A 20,507-nucleotide genomic window follows, 5' to 3' on the forward strand; every position below is an offset into this window, starting at 1 on the left:
GGAACACAGAATGATCTTGGAGAGAGCTTTACCGAGCTGACTGCTGTAACCGAACGCGACCAGGGTTTAAACTTTAAAGGCTGAACGAATGACTGACAGCCACAGCGGAGAAAAGAGTTTGTGTGAACTTTAATGTAAGGACTTAAATATTCATATGTAGCTCACATTAAGCTATCGTATGGCTTCAGAAGTAACACAGAATAATTTGCACAATTGAAAAAAAATAAAAATAAAAAAAATATCTCGGATTTGGATCGGCTCTCTCTGACCGATACCCGATCCGAGAAAAATGGCACTATCGGAGCCGATACCCGATATGAATATCGGATCGGCGCATCCCTAATTCATTGCCATTAAAGTGAAATTACTGAACCTACTACACATAGGAGCCTGATAAAAATGCTCATTTTAGAAGAAAATTTCAAGCGACACTTAGAGGCTTTTGCATCTGAACTCGTCATATACTTATTTTACATATTATAAAAAACATTTATATACTTTCATATTTTAAATCATAATTTTCACAATTCTGTGTCTGTGTTTATTATATTCTTAAAGGGATAGTTCACCCAAAAATGAAAATTTTGTCATTAATTACTCATGTCATTCCAAATCCTTGCTGTCTATGGAGGGTCAGAGCGCTCTCAGATTCCATCAAAAACATCTTCATTTGTGTTCCGAAGATGAACGAAGGTCTTACAGGTTTGGAATGACATGAGGACATGAGAGTAATTAATGACAGAATTTTCATTTTTGGTTGAACTATCCCTTTAAGAGTATCCAGTTTCAAGTAGTTCTTTCTTCTAATAGAACAGCTAATATTGCTACTTTTATTCAGTGTATCTTATTTCTGTTGTATTTAAGTTCATGTGTTTATGAAGTATTTACTGAACTGCCCTTGTTTTTTTTCTGTTTGCCCCATCCAGGAGCGGCTGAATCAGTTTGATATAAGGTCTCTTTCGGTGTTGGCTTCCTGTATTCGGGAGATGGAAAACAGTAGGAATGTTCAGGCCCTGAGAGAGGCTTTAAGGTTTGAAAATGATTACAGCCCCAATATGAAATGATACATCTGTGTGTATGTTTTCATTAATTTGTGTTCTGATTTTGGAAGGTTGTTGCTGAAGGATCGTATTCCTGAGATCCAGAATGTGCTTGTTCTGCAGAGCATGATGCGCGCAGTGGGAAAAAACTCTCCGATACTTCTGAAGAATGAGCTGGCGGTTAGATTACAATTGATTTATTATGTATATCACCTAAAATGTATCGAATGCACAATTTGATGGAGTCTCTTCTTTATTTAAAGCTCATAAAAACATGCCCAGGTCTAATTTACTCAAATCAAAAGGATAAAAACAAGAAATGATATTTTGCATGATTGCAGATGATTTTTTTTTTTTTTTGCATCATTGAGATTACTTATTTTCCTTAAAGGGTTAGTTCACCCAAAAATGAAAATTAGCCCATGAATTACTCGCCCTCAAGGCATCCTAGGCATATATGACTTTCTTCAGCGCATTCGCAACGCCGACATCTTATGTCATCTGCCCGGAGCTGCTTCTGTGTACAACTGTTGGTGCAAGCTACATTAAAGTGATTATTACGTTTTGAATATGGTTATTTTTCTTACAAAAATGCATCGATTCGCTACAGGAGGCCTTTGTTCACCCCCCCGGAGCCGTGTGAGGCACTTTTTATTATGGATGGATGCGCTTTATTTCACTTCTTTTGGACTGATGCACTGCAACACCCGCTGACTGCCATTAAACAGCTTGGAAGATCAAAGACAATTTTTAATATAACTCCGACTGGATTCGTCTGAAAGAAGAAAGTCGTATACACCTAGGATGACTTGAGGGTGAGTAAATAATGGGCTAATTTTCATTTTTGGGTGAACTATCCCTTTAACGACTGTATATATTCTTGTTACAATTCTTATTAATAATTTTACATTTTAATTAACTTTATACATTTTTTTAAATTTATTTTTATATCATTTTAAATTCTTAGTATTGTAATTCACTTTATATTTTCAATATTATGTTGTATTTTACTCCTAAATGTTTTCTATGACCATGATGTCTAAATATTTATTTATTTATGCAAAGTACAATTGCTTATATTTTGAACTGAAAAAAAAACATGACATGTCACCCTTGTATACAGCTATCAAAGGAGAAATGATGATGCTGAGTTTGTAACACCCTTCAAGACTTTATTGCCATTTGTAAAATAAATCCACATATACAGATGTCAGAATGAAGTAGTGGCTTATCTGTTCTCCCTCAGACCAAAGCTCTGTCGTTGGCAGATGGGTTTAGTCCACCCAACACCCAGTACATGTTCTCCAGCCTGGCTGCCATGGGCCTGAACTTCAAACCTCTGCTGGATGTCTGCAGCAAGAAGATAGCTGGTGAGAATGAGCATGATCCTCTCAGATGTTCCCAGAACTACAGTAAACAGTTAGAAGCAGTGAATCAAGACCTATAACTGTAACATTACTTCTCATTTCGTCCTGCAGAAAACGTGCATGAATTTCCCTTCAATAGACTTCTTTCGGTTCTGAAGTCCTGCCATGAGCTTCACTACAGGAACTACACCCTCTTCAGCTCCATCTCGGAATACATGGCCAACACATTTGATATGTGGTCCAACAAACAGGTGCGATATCTAGTGATCTAAGACTTCAGTTAGACTGATCCATGTTCATGTTAAAAGAGGAATGCACAGTATTTTGTGTGGTAGTGAGTCAAGCACCACTCTGTCAAAATATTTTTCTATGCCAGGTTATAAAAGTACCAAACAATTGCCCATGTTTTTTTGCACATTGACTTTTCTTTGAATAGAATATTGTAGATTTTTATTGTTATTGCAAAAGGAACAATGAAAAAACAGTGCCTAATTTCACTTGAAATATATGATTTATTTTAGTATATTTAGTAGTAATAGTATTTTTAAATAGATAAATCAGCATACACTTCAAATGTTTGGTGTCAGTATGATTGATTTTGATTATGAATTTAATACTTCTATTCAGCAATTACACTCAAAAAGTGACTCAAAAAGTATTTATAATGTTACAAAAGATCCTGAAAAAAACTGTTTTTAACTGTTTTCAACATTAATAATAAGAAATGTTTCTTGAGCAGCAAATCAGCATATTAGAAGGATTTCTGAAGGATCATGTGACACTGAAGACTGTAATGATGCTGAAAATTCAGCTTTGCATCACAGAAATAAACTACATTTTACAATATATTAAAATAGAAAACGGATATTTTAAATTGTAATAATATTTCACAATATTACTGTTTTTTTCTGTATTTTTGATGAAATAAATGCAGTCTTGGTGAGCATAAGAGACTTATTTTTCTAAAAGCATTTAAAAAATCTTACAAACCCCAAACCTTTGAACGATGCATATTATCAACCATCATTTCAGATATTGGCCATAATAAAAATAATGTGCTATTATTAGCCTGAATATATTGGTGCATTCCTGCCTTAAACATTACAGTGTCAGAGCAGAAAGGTGTGTTTATTATTAGTGGTCCATGATGAATTACATAATCAGCTTCAGTGCAGTAAACTGTGCAGGATTGTTTTTGTTCTTTATTAATTTGTTTAGTTTTTTATGTTTTCCAGGTGATTCTCTTTCTAGTAACATTTGAGAATCTTTTGTTCAGACCCGTGGTCTTGTTGGATGCATTTGCAGAGAGAATCATTCAGAAATCCGAAAGTCTGACCCTGAAAGACCTTCTTTCTGTTTTAAAAGTCTTTTCGCTCCTCAATCACGACCTGAAAGAGAAAAAAACACAGTAAGCTGCTGTTTTGATTCTTAATCACTTACACTTACCATTCAAAAGCTTGGGGTTGGTAAGATTTTGAAATGTTGCACATCATTTGCACATGCATTTTACATTAAAATCCATATTTTGTCAGAATATTTACTGTTAGCACTTGCTGCTTTTTAATTAGGTTTCTGGCCAGTGTAACAATGGTCTTGGAGTCCTACCTTCCAAAGATGTCTCCCACAGACCTATTGAAAGCCATCCACTGTCTGGGATTGCTGGAGCACTTCCCCCAAACCCCACTGGAGAAACTGCTACAGAAGGACACTTTGGACCAGCTCCTAGAGAAAGGTTAGTATCTCCACTTTTTCTCTTTCTTCATCCATAAACCATCACACTTCAGCTGTGATCAGTTCCTGTGTCCTCGCAGGCAAACAGTCGGATAAGATTCAGAGGTGGCTGCACACGTTGGATCTGTGTTTGCGACTTGATAAACCTCAGCTGCCGCCCTCCCTGACCTCTATCCCAGACCTGCACATCTCAGTTCCTGCTCCTGCGGTCACAGCCAACCAGGAAGTGCTCAGTGCAGTCAGGAGCATTGTGGGAAATGATGCTGTTCAGGACAGTGTGCTGGAGCAGAGCATTTATTTCATTGGTGAGATGAACCTCATGTTACTGTGCAGGTTTCTTTTTATTATAAGTTCAAGCTTAGTGTTATATTGCTATTAATGAATTAAACCACAGCAAGGAAGTCAGATTCAAACTAAGTAATATTTTTATATTAATTTAATAATGTTAATCAAACATTTTTTATTCAACACCTTTCAGACAAATCTAATGCAATTTAAACTAAGTGCTTAGAGTAATAAATTGCGAGAAAACAGGTCAAGTTTACTCCAACTTAATCTTTTAAAAGATTAAAAACAAGAAATTTGATTTAATTTGCATAATAAAAATTTAAAAGATTTTTTTAATGTTTCTGAAAGAATAAAAATACAGTAAAACAATAATATTGTGAAATGTAATTACAATTTAATATTTATTTTTGAAAATGTTTTGAAATGGAATTTATTCCTGAGATGACAAAGCTGAATTTTCAGCATCATTACTCCTTCATAATTTAATAGTATTATATTAATCAAACAATCAAACTTTATTTATATAGCACCTTTCAAACAAACCCAATGCAATTTAAAGTATTTTACAAGTGATGGAAAAAAATCAATCTCAAGCAAACATTTCCAAGTCAAATTGACTTCATACGCGAAAGTTTAAAAATGAGAACTTCTATTTTGCATAATAAAAAAAAAATAGAGAGAGTTTTAGCACCATTAAGATGCCAAATACAATGCAAAATACTTTACAAGCGTAAACAAGTTCTGGACACAAAATACAAGCAACCAAAAGAAAATAGAAAAAGAAAATAGTTTATAATGAAATGGTAAATGTTTTAAAATAGAATAGAATCAAATAAGAATGATCAACAATTAAATGTTGATAAATAAATTATACATAACTTATAAATAAATTGTACAATTATATTTATAACTAACAAATCATAAAACAATAAGTGGGTTTTTAATGCACATATTAATTGCATAATATTAATATAATAAAATGATCATGTAAATTAATAAGCTAATATACCTTATTTTGCATACTCAATCAAACCTGATGGATAAAATCAAATCCCTGCCTACATTTCCCACTGAACAATTTGTTTCACTTAGAAACATGTCACATTATGGCTGTTAAATATGTTGTGGCATTTCATGTTGGAGTAGACTGTGCATATTGTTTGAAATGTTGTCTTGCCTTTGCTTTAGACTGTGTGATTACACTGCCTCATCAAACAGAAGAAACATGTGGCGTCAGTGCAAAGGATTCTGGGTCACCTCAGTGTGCCCAAAGGTAAAACACAACACAAAACAGCTGTGATGTTTATATGAAGAATCCCATGCTGATCTCACATACCTAGATGTCGAATGCTAGAAAGTAGTTTTGCAGACATATTTAACAGCTCTTCTTTGTCCTTTATTTCAGGATTGCGGTGGTCTGCGCCCCACATACTTCATTTTGCTTCGGTACAACACATCCTCGAGCCAGCTTGGTTATCAAACTTCGCCATCTTGAAAAACTTGGTTATAAACCTGTTTTGGTAAATTTCTTTTTAATTCCTCTGTATTTTTGGTATAGAAGTGATACTGTTTTTTAGTCATGTATCATAGAAATACTATGGTGTTATGAACAACAAGAGGGATTTAACCAACCATTTAATCTCTGGTTTTCCATTTTGCATTCTCAGTAATATTCCTCATATATTTCATGTGTTTAGGTTCCTGTCCTTGAGCTCAACTCTAAAACTGAGGAAGAGAAGATTAAAATGCTACAAAAGCTCATTTTTCCAGCACAGGAAATACCGAACAACAGTCCAGAAACAGAGTGAAAGTCACTGTTCCTAAGAGAGCAATTCTGTGCTATTTCATTTCCCCTCACGCATGGAGGACATTTTGATCTTACTCCGAGATGGATGCATGATACATAGTATTTATTGATGTATAATATCAATATTGTACAGTTATGTATTCTTCCTCGAACACCGAGAGATTGAAATCAATGAAAGAATAAATATGAAGCGAGTTTTTTTAATAATAAAAAGCTGATTTTGCCTCTTTTTTTTTTTCAGTGTTTTATTTCTGTGGTTTTATTTTAAATTCAGCAACATTTTTATATACAGTATATGAAGAGTTTGGTTCCAAAACACGACAAATGTCATTTAAAAAAAATTTGAAATCCCACCAAAATCAGTATTGTATCTGGTCGGTGTATATATATATATATATATATATAACACATCACCATTTTTCTCAGTACATATATTTCTAAAGGTGCTGTTGACGAAATTTTCACCAGATGTTGGTAACAACCCAAGTAATCCATACATACAAAGAAAAAAATAAGTTCAGAAATTAAGTTCTGTGTAATAAAGTAGAATGACGCCGAGAAAAAGTATAGAACATGAAGAAAGGGAGGTGCAAAAAGGCATGGAAATCTATCCAAAGACACCAGCTGAAATCTATCAGTAGTTGGAAACCAATCATGGCCCTTGTCAGTGGAAATTAATATTAGTTGGTTCAGTCCCAACTGATGGTTTATAAAAAGGTGTCTCATGACCAACGTGTCACACAAGAAACATTTCATGATGGGTTAAAGCAAAGAGCTTTCTCAAGACCTTCACAACCTTATTTTTGCAAAATTTTCTATAAAAGATTTCTATACTTCTGAATGTTCCAGTGAGCACTGTTGGGGCCATAATCCGGAAGCGGAAAGAACATAATTTCGCCATAAACTGGCCACGACCAGGTGCTCCTTGCAAGATTTCTTGACAGAGTAGTGAAAAAAAAAATAGAAGCGTTTTCTAAGAGCCAAGGATCACTTGTGGAGAGCTTCAGAAAGACCTGGAATTAGTAGGTACAACTGTTTCAAAGAAAATAAGTAAAATAATGAATGCACTCAACCGCCATGGCCTGTATGCACGCTCACCACGCAAGACTCCATTGCTGAAGAAAAAGCATGTTGAAGCTCGTTTAAAGTTTGCTGCACAACATTTAGACAAGCCTGGGAAATGCTGGGAGAATATAGTCTGGTCAGATGAGACCAAAATTAAACTCTTTTGGATGCCATAATACACACCATGTTTGGAGGTCAAATAGCACTGAACATCGCCCCAACAACATCATGGTGTAGCCCTGGCAAAATTCATATAATTGAAGGAAGGATGAATGGAAAAATGTACCGAGACATTCTTGATAAAAATCTGCTGCCATCTACCAGAATGATGAAGAAGAAACAAGGGTGGACATTCCATCAAGACAATGATCCCAAACACACAGCCAAGGAAACTCTCAATTGGTTTCAGAGAAAGAAAGTAAAGCTTCTAGAATGGCCCAGCCAATAACCTGACTTGAATCCATTAGAAAATCTATAGAAAGAACTAAAGATTAGAGTTCATCGAAGAGGCCCATGGAACCTTCAAGGTTTGAAGAAGTTTCTCCAGACAGGAGGCGTCTTGAAGCTGTCATTACCAACAAAGCCTTTTGTACGAAGTATTAAATACGTTTCAGTAAGCGTGTTCAATACTTTTCCCCTGGGCCATTCCATTTGATTACACAGAACTTAATTTCTGAACTTATTTGTTTTGTTTTCTTTGTATGTATGGATTGCTAGGGTTGTTACCGACATCTGGTGAAAATGTCATGTCAACAGTGCCTTTAGAGATATATTTACTGAGAAAAATGGTGACGTGTTCAATACTTATTTTACCCGCTGTATTTAGGACAACTGTATTATTTTCTTTTCATATTATCGAGGTTTTCCTTCCTCAGTTTTTTTGCTTGAATGTCAGCCACTCATATGCTGAATTATAAATTAATATTGTGTTCAGTGAGTCAAAGCACCATAAGACAATATCCTAAGACAATTAAGTTTTTAATGAAGTGAAATCAAGACTTAGTTTAGTTCCCTATTGTGAACTTCAGGAGTTGTCCGAGAAGAGTATGGCTTGTGTAATGAAATCTAGAGCAAATGTCTAGACCGAATGTCTAAATGACTCTGAAGTGAATAAATAAAACCTGACGTTTCAGTAATTGACAGCTGATTAAGTGCTTTGGATGCGATTAATCGCGATTAGTCGTTTGACAGCACTAATATGCTTTGTTACTAAATATTATACAACCAAGAACAATGTACAAAACCTCAATTATGGTAGTACGAACAGCAAAAATGCTAAGGATGATATATTTACATTAACAAAAACATTGTTACATTATTATCTTCCACAGCGTGTACCACGATAAATTTGGATTGCGCTATATTCCTTTGACGCTTGGTGGCGATGTGGGTCTTTTGGAATGGCGTCACCTGTGGTTGTGTTTCGTTTACTGTCGAAGAAGAATTTGAGCTCTCTGATTGGCTGAAGGCAGAAACGCAGGAAGCGTGCGACCGTGCTCATGCAGTGCACCAGTGTAATGTTTATACTGTACGTGACATGAAGCAGTAAACCAAGTTATTTTTCTGCAATGTCCGAATTGAACGATTATTTAGAAGGAAAGATAACGTTCGAGGAGTTTGAAAGGCGGAGAGAGGAAAGAAAAGCAAAGGATAAGGTCATAATATTCCGCTTTTATTCTAGCATCTATATGAATGTATGTAATACGTGTCTCTATTATAGCGCATATATACTGTATGTCCACTAAGCAGTTATTTTGGAATGTGATTTGGACATGCACCATGGTATTGTTGAAGTGCTATGGAGTAGCATGTGACTCATGTTGTGTTTCAGGAGCAGAAGGGAGGTGTGTCAGAATATGATGAAGCTGCTGATCAGGAGGACGCTGTTCCGTCCACTTCAAAACCAAGTGCGAAAGAAACACGGCACCGTCAAACAGGTGGATATATCACGTACATTTCCAGGCTTTTTGTAACCTTCAGGGGGAACACTATAGGTGAAAGTAATAATGAGGTATTTTTATGAAACCTCACAGATTGTACCATCTTTACAATGGACCAGTTGCATAAACAACAGAACCCCCATGTTGAGACTGTGTCTTGTCTTAAGAACTAGTGATCAGCCTTACTTATCGGATTCAAATTAGACTAATCTAACTTTTTTTGTAACTGACTTAAAGGTATGAACAGTTCTGAAGAAGAAGAAGAAAAAGAAAAAATAATAATAGATGACTTAACTCGTAAGACTAGACTAGGCAGTTTAATATGAACTATATTACAAGTGGCCCACAAAACACATTAATATAACCTCAAAATTAGACATTGATTTAATTAAAGGGGTCATATGATGCGATTTCAAATTTTCCTTTCTCTTTGGAGTGTTACAAGCTCTTGGTGCAGCATGCTAAGCCGGGGCTTCCCCTTACGCTAGGCTGCTGTGTTTTTCATTGTGAAAGCGAAACTACTTTGTTTGGTCGAGATAATTTTGCATGCATCTTGAAACCAAAAATCGAACTTATAAATGTCAAAATAATATGCATGCTGCAGATAGATTATATGCAATTTAATAATAATAAGCTATTCCTGCAGATAGGAATAGACACTTTGCCTTATTTCAAACTGAATAAATATGATATAAAACACAGTTGAGAACCAGTGTGCAGTGTTTGGTTTATGTGTGTATAGACGAGTAAGAGATTTATGAGGCAAAGAGCTGAAAAACACTAATTCTAAGAAATGATTTATTAAAGTTGGGCTAAACGTATGGTAGAATGCATACAGAACAAAATATAATAACTTAAACATAATTTTCAGAATATTGTGCAATGTGCGTGTTAAATCAGTGTTAAATTGGGTGTTTTATAAATTACACTACCATTCAAAAGTTTGGGGTAAGCAGTAATATTCTGAAATATTATTACAGTTTTAAATAAACTGTAATAGTTTATTAACAATTTTCAAATGTAATTTTTTTCTGTGATGCAAAGCTGAATTTTCAGCATCATTACTGCAGTCTTCAGTGTCACATGATCCTTCAGAAAACATTCTAATATACTGATTTGCTGCTCAAGAAACTTTTCATATTATTAACAAAACAGTTGCTTAATATTTTTGTGGAAGCTGTGATACATTTTTTCAGGATTCTTTGATAAGCAGAAGTTGAAAAGAAAATGTATTTGATAATTTGATATTTTTTTGTAACATTATAAATCTCTTTGTTTACCCTCACTTTTGATCAATTTAATGCATTCTTATGGAATAAAAATATGAATTTATTAAAAAAATAAAATCTTATCAACTTCAAACACAGTACTGTGTTTTTCGATCCCGAAATTTGATCCCAGGATTTATTGATTGACTGACAAGATAATAGATCAGATTTTAGTTTCCTATTCTTGCTTGTATGGCAAACACATCAAGAGCGTTTGACTGAGGCAGGTGGGAATCAATATTCAGCGTCACACAACATCACATCACAAGCTGTATTTTGTGTGATCTCTAACAGAGACGGCAGAAGAAGGAGTCAGTCCATCTGTTCAGAAAGCTTTTGCCTCCATGATCGGAGAGGGACTGGAGGAGTGTGTGGAGGAGGATGAAGATAATGAAGATGGAAAGATGGAGTGGAGAGACATTGGAGAGGAGGATGGAGACGACGATGATGATGAAGAAGAAGAAGAAGAAGAAGAAGAAGAAGAAGAAGAAGAAGAAGAAGAAGACAAAGAAGAAGAAGAAGAAGAAGAAGAAGAAGAAGAAGAAGAAGAAGAAGAAGAAGAAGAAGAAGAAGAAGAAGAAGAAGAAGAAGAAGAAGAAGAAGAAGAAGAAGAGGACAATGACGACAATGTCACACCCGGAGATGTATTTGCCTTAGAAATGGAGCTGAACCGTGAGAATAAAAAAATGATGAAGGTTGGTAGATTGCCCTGCTAGGTCAGCATTAATAATCAATAACAATAAAATTAATCAAATATATATATAAAAAAGGATGATCTAATTTTACATTTTGATCTAGTTACAGCTACAAAAATGAGTAATTTGTTATTATTATTATTTATTATGTTTTGAGTTCCTGAATAAAGAAGTATCAGAAGAATTCCCTTTATTTTTTGATACATTTATGTACATATGACATAATGAACTCTTGATGCATATAATTAGTATTCTCTAATGATGATTAGCTTTGATTTTATTAGATTAATTAATTTATTTTATGATTAGTCAGTTTTTTTTATTTGTAGTTTTATTATTATTTGAAATATATAAAAATGCTGAATTAAGTTAAATAGTTACATTTGTATTTTCTTGTAATAAAAATAAAATATTTTACAGAAAAGTAATCTAATATTATATATAAAAATGAGTTTAATTTATTAATTATATTTTGCTTAATAAAGTCAGGAAGTACTCTAGTAATAGATTATGAGTTTCTAAATAAAGAAATATCAGAAGTATCACATTTTGTTTTGCTAATGCCTACAGGTATCAATAATCACTGTTATTGATCATGATAATTGTATAGCATTGATCAAATCTTCAGTTTATTTATAAGCACATTGTTTTTTTGTTGTTGTTCTTTTTTAGGAGAGACGTCACCGCAGTAAGTTACCTCGGGCTCTCAGAGGACTCATGGGAGAGGCTAACATCCGCTACGCTAGAGGAGAAAAGGAGGATGCCATCTTGATGTGCATGGAGATCATTCGCCAAGGCGAGTTTTGTTGTCAACAAAAGTTGATCTTGGTCACTCGAACACAGTGTTTTAATTGTAGTGGTTTCTGCACATTAATCAGTAGTGTCATTGAATAAACCCTCATGTCTCTCTCGTCTCTCTCAGCTCCTGTGGCATACGAGCCGTTCTCCACACTGGCTATGATCTATGAGGATCAGGGGGACATGGAGAAAGCGCTTCAGTTCGGACTGATCGCTGCTCATCTGAACCCCAGTGACTATGAGGAGTGGGTCAAACTGGCAGACATGTCCCTGGAGCAGGACAACGTCAAACAAGCCATCATCTGCTACACTAAAGGTCTGTATACAGATCTACACTACTGTTCAATGGTGTGGAGTCTGTAAGATTTTTAAAAATGTTTTTGAAACATGAAGTCTCTTCTGCTCACCAAGGCTGCATTCATTTCATTACAAATGCAGTAAAAGAGTAAAATTGTGAAATATTTTTACAGTTTAAAATAAATGTTTTCTATTGGAATATATTTTAAAATGCAATTTATTCCTGTGATGCAAAGCTGAATTTTCAGCATCATTACTGTGCTGCTCATATTTTTGTGGAAACCATAATACATTTTTTCATGAATACAAAGTACAAAATAACTTTTCTAATAATGCAAATGCCTTTACTGTCTTTGCTGATCAGTTTAATATATCCTTGCTGAAAAGATCTATCTATCTATCTATCTGGATTTTTATTTATGTAATAATAAAGATAATATTATATAAAAATTAGATAGAATATATTTTTTGTTTCATTATTTATAGTTATTATAATTATTATTATTAAGTTGTTCTTGTTGTAAATCTGTCTCTCTTCACATCTCTTAGAAATGGTTTCTTAAAATATTTGGTTTGGCTTTAAAATAAAATAAAAAGTGAGATGAAGTGTATCGCTGTGTACTAACAGTCAATCACATGACTCAAATTCAGCAGATGTTAAAGTACTGAGATGCCTTTGTAAAATGTGTCTAGCACAAAATGTGTTTGAAGCACATGATGTCTGCTGCTTTGTTCCCAGCGATTAAATACGACCCCAGTAACGTTCAGTACCTGTGGGAGCGCTCGAGCCTTTATGAGCAGGTCGGGGAGCACAAGCAGGCCATGGACGGGTATCGCCGCATCCTCAGCCTGCTGCCACCCTCCGATGGAGAACAGTTCATGCAGCTCTCACGAGACATGGCTAAGTAAGTACGATGCTCTCATCTTTTGTTAGTCAAGGTTTTTTGCTCCATAATTTAGTTTCATGACATTCCACCCTTTCGCTGACCCTTAAAAATAAACTGTTTTTGCTACTGTACCTTTAAGACTTCACATGCAAGTGGCCTCTGTTATTATCTATATTGTTGTTTGTATGTTGACATGTTAATGAGCTCATGGTTGTGCCATTAATGCCATGACAGCTTCTGAAAGCCATAAAGTACATATCTCTGCTTGTATAGTTTGTAACCCCAGAACTGTGCATGTGTTTATTTCAGGAGTTACTATGAGAGCAGCGAGTTGCCGTCCGCTATAGGAGTCATGGAGGAAGCTCTGGAGAGTCATCCTGAACTCGTCTCACATGAGTGTGTCAACATGGCTGCTGAACTCTTCATAGCCAATCACCAGCATGAAAAAGCTCTGGAGGTGAGGTCAGAAAAGACTAGCAGGCTTTTCAGTGGCAAATATTGAAATATAGAGAGCAGAACAGGGTATGGATAAGACATGATGCCATTATGTAACTGTCAAATAGACAGAAAAAATACTGTAGTTAAATTGGCTCTGTAATTGAAAAAAGACAAACTTAATGAAAACATGCAGAACTCTGAGTAAGAAGATTATTTAAATCATTTATAAAAATCAGTGCAGAATTACGTGAAATAATTCATGTGTATTTTTTTCACAATAAAATTGATAAAATGTTTACAAAAAACTAATAAAATATTTTTTAATCCAATATTATATATAAAAATTAGTCTTTAAACTACGCATTATATTTTGCTTAAAGTTTGGAACTACTGTAGTAATGAAATATAGTGAATAAAGAAATATTAATAGTAGTAATAGTAATTAATAAAGAAATATAAAACAAAAAACGATGTTTTTAAATGTCAGTGCACACTTACATAAAAATAGTATTCTGTAATTATTAGTTATGATTAATATTTTACAATTTAGATCATTTTAATGCATGGATTTTTATATTAATTTATGTTTTATTATTATTAATAATATCATTGTTTATCATGTAAAAAAAGATCATATTAATTCTGAATGAAATTAAATAATTAAAATATGTATTTTTCTGCAATAAAATTAACAAAATGTTTACAAAAAGTGATGTAATTTAAAAAAATGATTCATTGTTACATTTTGCTTAAAGTTGGGAACTGGTCAAGAGGTTCTGAATAAAGAAATACCTTGTTTTTCTTTTTTTTTTTTGCTTTAGCATCTCATGTCGTAATTCACACTTGATGCAAGATGGTTCTTAGTGGCTCACCTTTTTCCCACTATTGTATTAATTTTAATGTAAATGCTCAAATGTGTGCATCTGTAGGTGCTGGTGAAGTTTTGTGGCATCGTTCTGAAAAGAGAGGAGGAGGAGGAGACAGAGACACAGACGGAGACGGCTGACAACACGCCTGCACAAGATACAGAAGGAGAGGAGAAGAAAAACGACTCTGTAGAGGAAAAAGGTAAGACAAAAAATAAATGTTCTGTCATAATGTGTAATGCTGTACCACAGATGATGATAATAATGAAAACAAATAAATAAATGTTCAATAATAGTAATAATAATAATAATAGTATGTTTTCTTCTATTCATTGTGTGCTTTATATTATGCAGATGTAGATTTTAGTTTGGCAGGACTAGGCTGATAATAACCTTGTTAATCAGAGAAAAGCATTCTGATCACATTGATGACATGTTTTTAAATGCATAGGTAAAATTGTGGAGGTGGTGATTCCTGATGATGTTCCAATCGACATCAGAGTGAAGATGATGGTGTGTCTCATCCACCGGAGCGTCATCAAACCTCTGGATGTAAGTACATTTATACACGTGCACACGCTCTCATTTATACAACTGATTTCCAAGTAATACTGTTGGTTTCTAAACAGTTTTGTATTTAAAAAAATCTTTCTCACCTTGTATTAAATACATTTTTAAACATGTTTTTTACTGAAACACTTATATTCACAAGTATCTGCTTAATGCCGTTTTAACATTCAGAAGGAAACATTGGTAACACTTTACTTTAAGGTGTCCTTGTTACACATATTACATGTACTTACTATTATAAGTATCCCTAAGCCAAACCCTAATCCTTACCCTAACCATATAGTAAGTACATGTAGTTAATTAATATTACTCAGTTCTTAAATGTATATAATTACACTGTAACAAGGACACCTTAAAATAAAGTGTAACCGAAACATTTGAACATTTTAACACTTAAAATGAACAAATTACCTCTTCCAAATGATAGAATAAATGTGACGACGGATGTCTCATCCATATTTGATTTTCTCGCCTGTGACATTTTGTCTTTAGCCCATGCTGACGTCACTGATGGAGCAGAACCCAGAGGAGCTGGGCGATTTGTATTTGGACGTGGCCGAGGCTTTTATGGAAGAGGGCGAGTATAACTCTGCCCTGCCTCTGCTCTCCGCCCTCGTCTGCTCGGAGAGATACAACCTGGCAGTCGTTTGGCTCCGACATGCAGGTTACATGCTTTACTGCACTAAATTTGGAAAAGCAATGATTAAAGTCGGTCATTATAATAGTTAAATGACTTAAGATGTCATCTGATCTTGATTTGCTTGTTTGCAGAGTGTCTAAAGGCACTTGGTCATTTGGAGGTTGCAGCAAAGAGCTACAGTAAGGTTGTTGAAATGGCTCCACTCCATCTAGATGCGCGTCTGGCCCTCTCCACCCTCCAGCAGCAGTTGGGACGTCCCAACATGGCCCTCAAGGCCCTGGAGCCCATGTATGATGCTGAAACCCTTGCACAGGACTCTTCTGCTGCCCAGCAGGTAGTGTTGTGTTAGGAGGTGTGGACAGTGGACACTGAGTTGAGCTTTTGTATGATTATGTGTGTGATGTCTTTCAGGAACTGAAGCTGTTGCTGCATCGCTCGACTCTTCTGCATGCTCAAGGACGCACTGATGATTACATTGATACTGTGTTGACCATGCTGTCCATGCTCCTGAAGGTCAGAATCTGACTGTGCTTAATGTCTGATGGTGATATAAAGAGAGCAGTTTGTGACTTGTAGCAAGTATATGATATATACAGAATAAAATTCCATAACGGCAGAGATGTACATAAATCGCAACATACACTACTGTTCAAAAGTTTGTTTACTAATATTTTTTTTAATTGTTTTTAAAACGAGCGGCATTTATTTGATCAAAATAAATACTATAAAAACTGTAATATTATTGCTAATTAAAGTAACTGTTTTCTGTTTGAAAATATTTCAATATGTAATTTATTCCTGTGATGCAAAGCAGAATTTTCATGAATGAAGAGCTTTTAGGCTCGAAACGTCACCTGTTGTGAGAACTTAAAGATTTTCTACTTTTGGAGCTGTGGTGTATATCTGATTGAAATATATTGTCAGATTCAGTTTAATATAGGTATACCATATTTTTCATATGAAAAACAGAAAAAAGTTGGCACACCTAGGCTCCAAAAATAAAAAAAAATGAATACGACTATCACAAATCTGTTGTTAATAGTCTGCTATCGTATTTTGTCTATACCTAAATAATCTGATGAATCAGCCCGTATACAATTGAAGCAGCCTATATCAATGTATATTCAATTACCCAGCTAATATTTGTAGTCAACCACTCTTAAAGAGCTAGTAGTTCATTCCTGCTCTCTGACTACCAGGTTTAGGAGACTTGACATTTTTCACAAAATGAATTCTCTTCATCTAAAGTTTGAGATGTGGTTGTGTTTTCTGTTTTGTGAAGGTGGCGATGGTGAGGGCTCAGGTGTGTGTCGTCTCTGACAGGTCCTCTGGAGTCAAACATCTGAAGCTTATAAAAGTGTCACGCAACAACCTGACAGAGATTGTTGACCAGGAGGCAGCGTATCTGGATGTGATAGGTGAAGCACATCAGATTTAGCTACAGTAACACTCATTCATTGTGGCGTTCACTTCAAACTGTCCTCAGACTTGAGGATCACATAATCAGTGTTGGGGAAAGTTACTTTTAAAAGTAATGCATTACAATGTTGCGTTACTCCATAAAAAAGTAACTAATTACGTTACTTGGTTACTTTTTGTGGAAAGTAATGCGTTACGTTACTTTTGCGTTACTTTTTAAATCTGCACAGGGCTTGCTTGTTTGTTTTTAAAATAAAGGAGAGCTGTCAATCAATAAATTGGAAGAAAAATGTAACTTGTGTTACCTATTTGAAAAAGTAACTCCCGATATTCTCTTGTAAATTAAAAAGTAATGCGTTACTTTACTAGTTACTTGAAAAAAGTAATCTGATTACGTAACTCGCGTTACTTGTAATGCGTTACCCCAACACTGCACATAATGAATTCTATGATCAATAATATTTACATACTACAACCCAGCATTTTGGTTCGTTAAAGTCAACAAATCTTTGTAAACTTAAATCAAGATGCAATTACTTGCTCCTTCTCTGAAACATCCTACCTTTTCAGCTGAAGTATCTTAGTGTCTTTCTCTCTAAGGTAAGACGAGTGTCCTCTCTCGAGACGACTGGTGGAAGCTGTTACAGCGCTGTTTGGCCGTTCTGTGTGAGGTGAAGCGCTTCGCCGAGGCCGAGTTATTAGTGGACTCCACTTTAGAGTACTATTCCTTCTACGACGACCGCGTGAAGCGCAAAGAGCTGGAATACCTCGGCCTGTCCGCCGCCTTCCTCGACCGCAACTTCCGCAAAGCTTATGACTATATAAGGTCAGATAAATCTGTCTATATATTCAGCATCCTAAATAAAAAAATCTAAATTAAATCAGCCAATGAATCAAAACCTGGTTTGTGTATGCAGTATTTTGGCTAATTTGATTTATTTTTACCATGCTTAAAACACAGAATCCTGCGTTTTCCAACAAAAAAATGTATTTATTTTGGTGTAAAATGCAAGGTTCTGTGTTTAAATGATGATATTCTTTATTCTGTATTTTTAAAAACTTCTTAATTATTTGTATTTATTATTATTTTTTAAATTTCTTGGTTATGTGCTTGTTTATACAGTATTTGGCTAATTTGATAATAGTTTTATCATGTTTAAAACACAGAATCCTCCACTAATTCACTTATTTAATTTTTTATTTATTTATTTACATATTTATTGATTTAACTAATTAAATGTATAATAAATCAATAATTCATGCATTTAGCAGATGCTTTTATCCAAAGCAACTTGCAGTGCATTCAGGCTATACATTTTTTTACCAGTATGTGTGTTCCCTGGGAATCGAACCCACAACCTTTTGCGCTGATAATGCAATGCTTTACCACTGAACCACAGATTCATTCTTCTTATTTCATATATATAAATGTAATCAGTTTTTAAAAACACAATACAGAATATGTTTAAAACAAACAATCCCACATTTACCACCAAAAGAAATGCATTTTTGGAGGAAATGCAGGATTATGAGTTTTATGCATAAAACCGTGATCAAATTAGCCGAATACTGCATAAACAATCACACAAGGGGCAACATATGTTTAAATCTCAAGATAACCTCAAGTCTAATATCTGAGAAATTATTCTCCGAGGAATAGTAGGTTGAAAATCAAATTTGAGGCTAAAAGTTTCTTTATTTGATTGCAGAGTGGAATTGATTTGATTTGAGAAGTGGCTTTAAGTGACCACTTGGTCTTCTTTCTCAATAGAGAACTTGTCTTTAAGTACTTTATATATATATACTCTGTCTGTTGCAGGTTGATGTTAATGGACAATGTGGAACGGACTCAGCTGTGGAACGTGTTTAATCAGGTTACCCTGCACTCTCAGGATGCCAGACATCATCGTTTCTGTCTGCGTCAAATGCTCAAACATCCCGATAACCATGCGCTCTACCTTCTCAATGGACACACCTCGCTGGTTTCTGGGACTTTCAAACATGCACTTGGTATGGTTTAGACATTTGCTATCCCACAATTCTGGTGTATATTACTAGGTTTTGCACATGATGAGTGTGTCATAGGTAGTTGTATAATTGATTTGAGTTTGAGCATTGTCATATATGGCATTATTATTAATCAAAATGGATTATTATTATAACTATTATTAATATACTTTCTCGTCACTGATTAGGTCAGTACATGCAGGCGTTCAGAAACCAGCCCGATCATCCTCTTCATAGTTTGGTTGTTGGTCTCACATTCTTTCACATGGCCTGTCAGAGGTTTGTCATGAAAAGGCATCCACTCATTGTGCAGGTACAGTATGATGTGTGTTTTTCTAAACGAGTTACTTTTGGAAGCAAAGTTGCTGAAATGTCCCTTTAAGTTAGCTTTATTTGATCATGCTATTAAAAAAATATAAAGAGAGAAATTATAAAGAAAAAAAGGTTTTGGTATAAGAAAGTTACTATTATATTATATTATATTTTAGTTATTAAGTAATTAATAAAAACAGTCATTTTAAAATGGCAAGATGTCAACCAGATGTCCCTGTTTAGATAGATAAATGAATTTCTGTGTATGCGCATATACCACATATTTTGGTTGTTTGTCAGGGTTTCTCATTCCTGTGGCGCTATGTGGATCTCAGAGGTCATTGTCAAGAGTCTCTGTATAATATCGGTCGGGCTTTACACCAGCTTGGACTCGGTCATTTAGCCATTCACTACTATGAGAAAGCCCTCACCCTCCCCCCACTCAAACTGGAGGTAAGATGCTTTCAGTTTAATATCTGTATAATTCAACATGTATCCATAAATCATCCCAGAGATCTCCCAAATTCTCACAACATGAGAGAGACATTCAGAAGCTCTGTGCTATATATATATATATATATATATATATATATATATCCACGTATTAATAGGCTGTTTTCAATGCTTCGTGAAATGTAAATGATTTCTCTTGTCATTTGAAGGGGATTGATGATGACCAAGTGGACTTGAGAAGAGAGATTGCCTACAACCTATCCCTTATATACCAGTCCAGTGGTAATAAGGAAATGGCCCGCCATGTCATCTATACTTACTGTACTGTCTGACTCAATGCGTGATCAGACTCAGGTTTATAGTTGCTTTTATAAATTTACTTTTTTTTTTCTCCAATAAATTAATTTATTATATCTTTGCATTGAGTTTGATTTTATGTGTTAGTTCAGGTGAAGAGTGAGTTTTAAATTCAGAAGTAAACAAAAAATCTAAGAATTTAAAGTACAATACAATTGTCAGCTTAGTCAAATATTCATGGAGACCCAAAGCACATTTTTAAGGGTAAGGGTCATTATTTTAATACAGTGCTTGCAATAGTTTACCCAAATGAAAATTTGCT

The 20,507-nt window shown here is 34.7% G+C and overlaps 2 protein-coding genes across 5 annotated transcripts; both read left to right on the forward strand.

Moving 5' to 3' along the window:
- The first annotated feature begins 875 nt into the window (after positions 1-875).
- Positions 876-6,429, forward strand: LOC107673994 (FAST kinase domain-containing protein 2-like). The gene is made up of 10 exons (XM_016467845.1): positions 876-1,030; positions 1,112-1,220; positions 2,287-2,410; positions 2,519-2,658; positions 3,643-3,815; positions 3,976-4,139; positions 4,219-4,443; positions 5,615-5,699; positions 5,832-5,946; positions 6,124-6,429. Exons 1-10 carry the CDS (start codon positions 876-878, stop codon positions 6,232-6,234), a joined length of 1,401 nt encoding a protein of 466 aa, XP_016323331.1. The 3' UTR covers positions 6,235-6,429.
- A 2,263-nt stretch (positions 6,430-8,692) lies between these two features.
- gtf3c3 (general transcription factor IIIC, polypeptide 3) lies at positions 8,693-20,288 on the forward strand. 4 transcript variants are annotated; one of them, XM_016467871.1, is made up of 19 exons: positions 8,693-8,953; positions 9,130-9,235; positions 10,801-10,971; positions 11,104-11,201; positions 11,874-11,997; positions 12,124-12,315; positions 13,036-13,201; positions 13,493-13,640; positions 14,551-14,689; positions 14,939-15,039; positions 15,550-15,721; positions 15,829-16,031; positions 16,109-16,210; positions 16,980-17,115; positions 17,717-17,942; positions 18,936-19,126; positions 19,312-19,436; positions 19,736-19,888; positions 20,098-20,288. In XM_016467871.1, exons 1-19 carry the CDS (start codon positions 8,867-8,869, stop codon positions 20,218-20,220), a joined length of 2,763 nt encoding a protein of 920 aa, XP_016323357.1. In that variant the 5' UTR covers positions 8,693-8,866; the 3' UTR covers positions 20,221-20,288. The 4 variants fall into 4 exon arrangements, with proteins under 4 accessions (XP_016323357.1, XP_016323358.1, XP_016323360.1 ...); XM_016467872.1 differs by having other exon boundaries at positions 10,801-10,956; positions 11,092-11,201; positions 20,098-20,287; XM_016467874.1 differs by having other exon boundaries at positions 10,801-10,956; positions 11,095-11,201; positions 20,098-20,287.
- The last annotated feature ends 219 nt before the right edge of the window (positions 20,289-20,507 follow it).

The sequence above is a fragment of the Sinocyclocheilus anshuiensis genome, unplaced genomic scaffold (assembly GCF_001515605.1).
Source record: "Sinocyclocheilus anshuiensis isolate Anshui unplaced genomic scaffold, SAMN03320099.WGS_v1.1 scaffold348, whole genome shotgun sequence".
NCBI lineage: Eukaryota > Metazoa > Chordata > Actinopteri > Cypriniformes > Cyprinidae > Sinocyclocheilus > Sinocyclocheilus anshuiensis.

Coding starts and splice junctions, on each gene's coding strand:
- LOC107673994 (XM_016467845.1), top strand. CDS start 876: ATGAAGTATTTACTGAACTGCCCTTGTTTTTTTTCTGTTTGCCCCATC. Junction 3,816..3,975: donor CTGAAAGAGAAAAAAACACA/GTAAGCTGCTGT, acceptor CTTTTTAATTAG/GTTTCTGGCCAGTGTAACAA. Junction 4,140..4,218: donor GGACCAGCTCCTAGAGAAAG/GTTAGTATCTCC, acceptor GTGTCCTCGCAG/GCAAACAGTCGGATAAGATT.
- gtf3c3 (XM_016467871.1), top strand. CDS start 8,867: ATGTCCGAATTGAACGATTATTTAGAAGGAAAGATAACGTTCGAGGAG. Junction 8,954..9,129: donor AAAGAAAAGCAAAGGATAAG/GTCATAATATTC, acceptor GTTGTGTTTCAG/GAGCAGAAGGGAGGTGTGTC. Junction 11,202..11,873: donor AGAATAAAAAAATGATGAAG/GTTGGTAGATTG, acceptor GTTCTTTTTTAG/GAGAGACGTCACCGCAGTAA.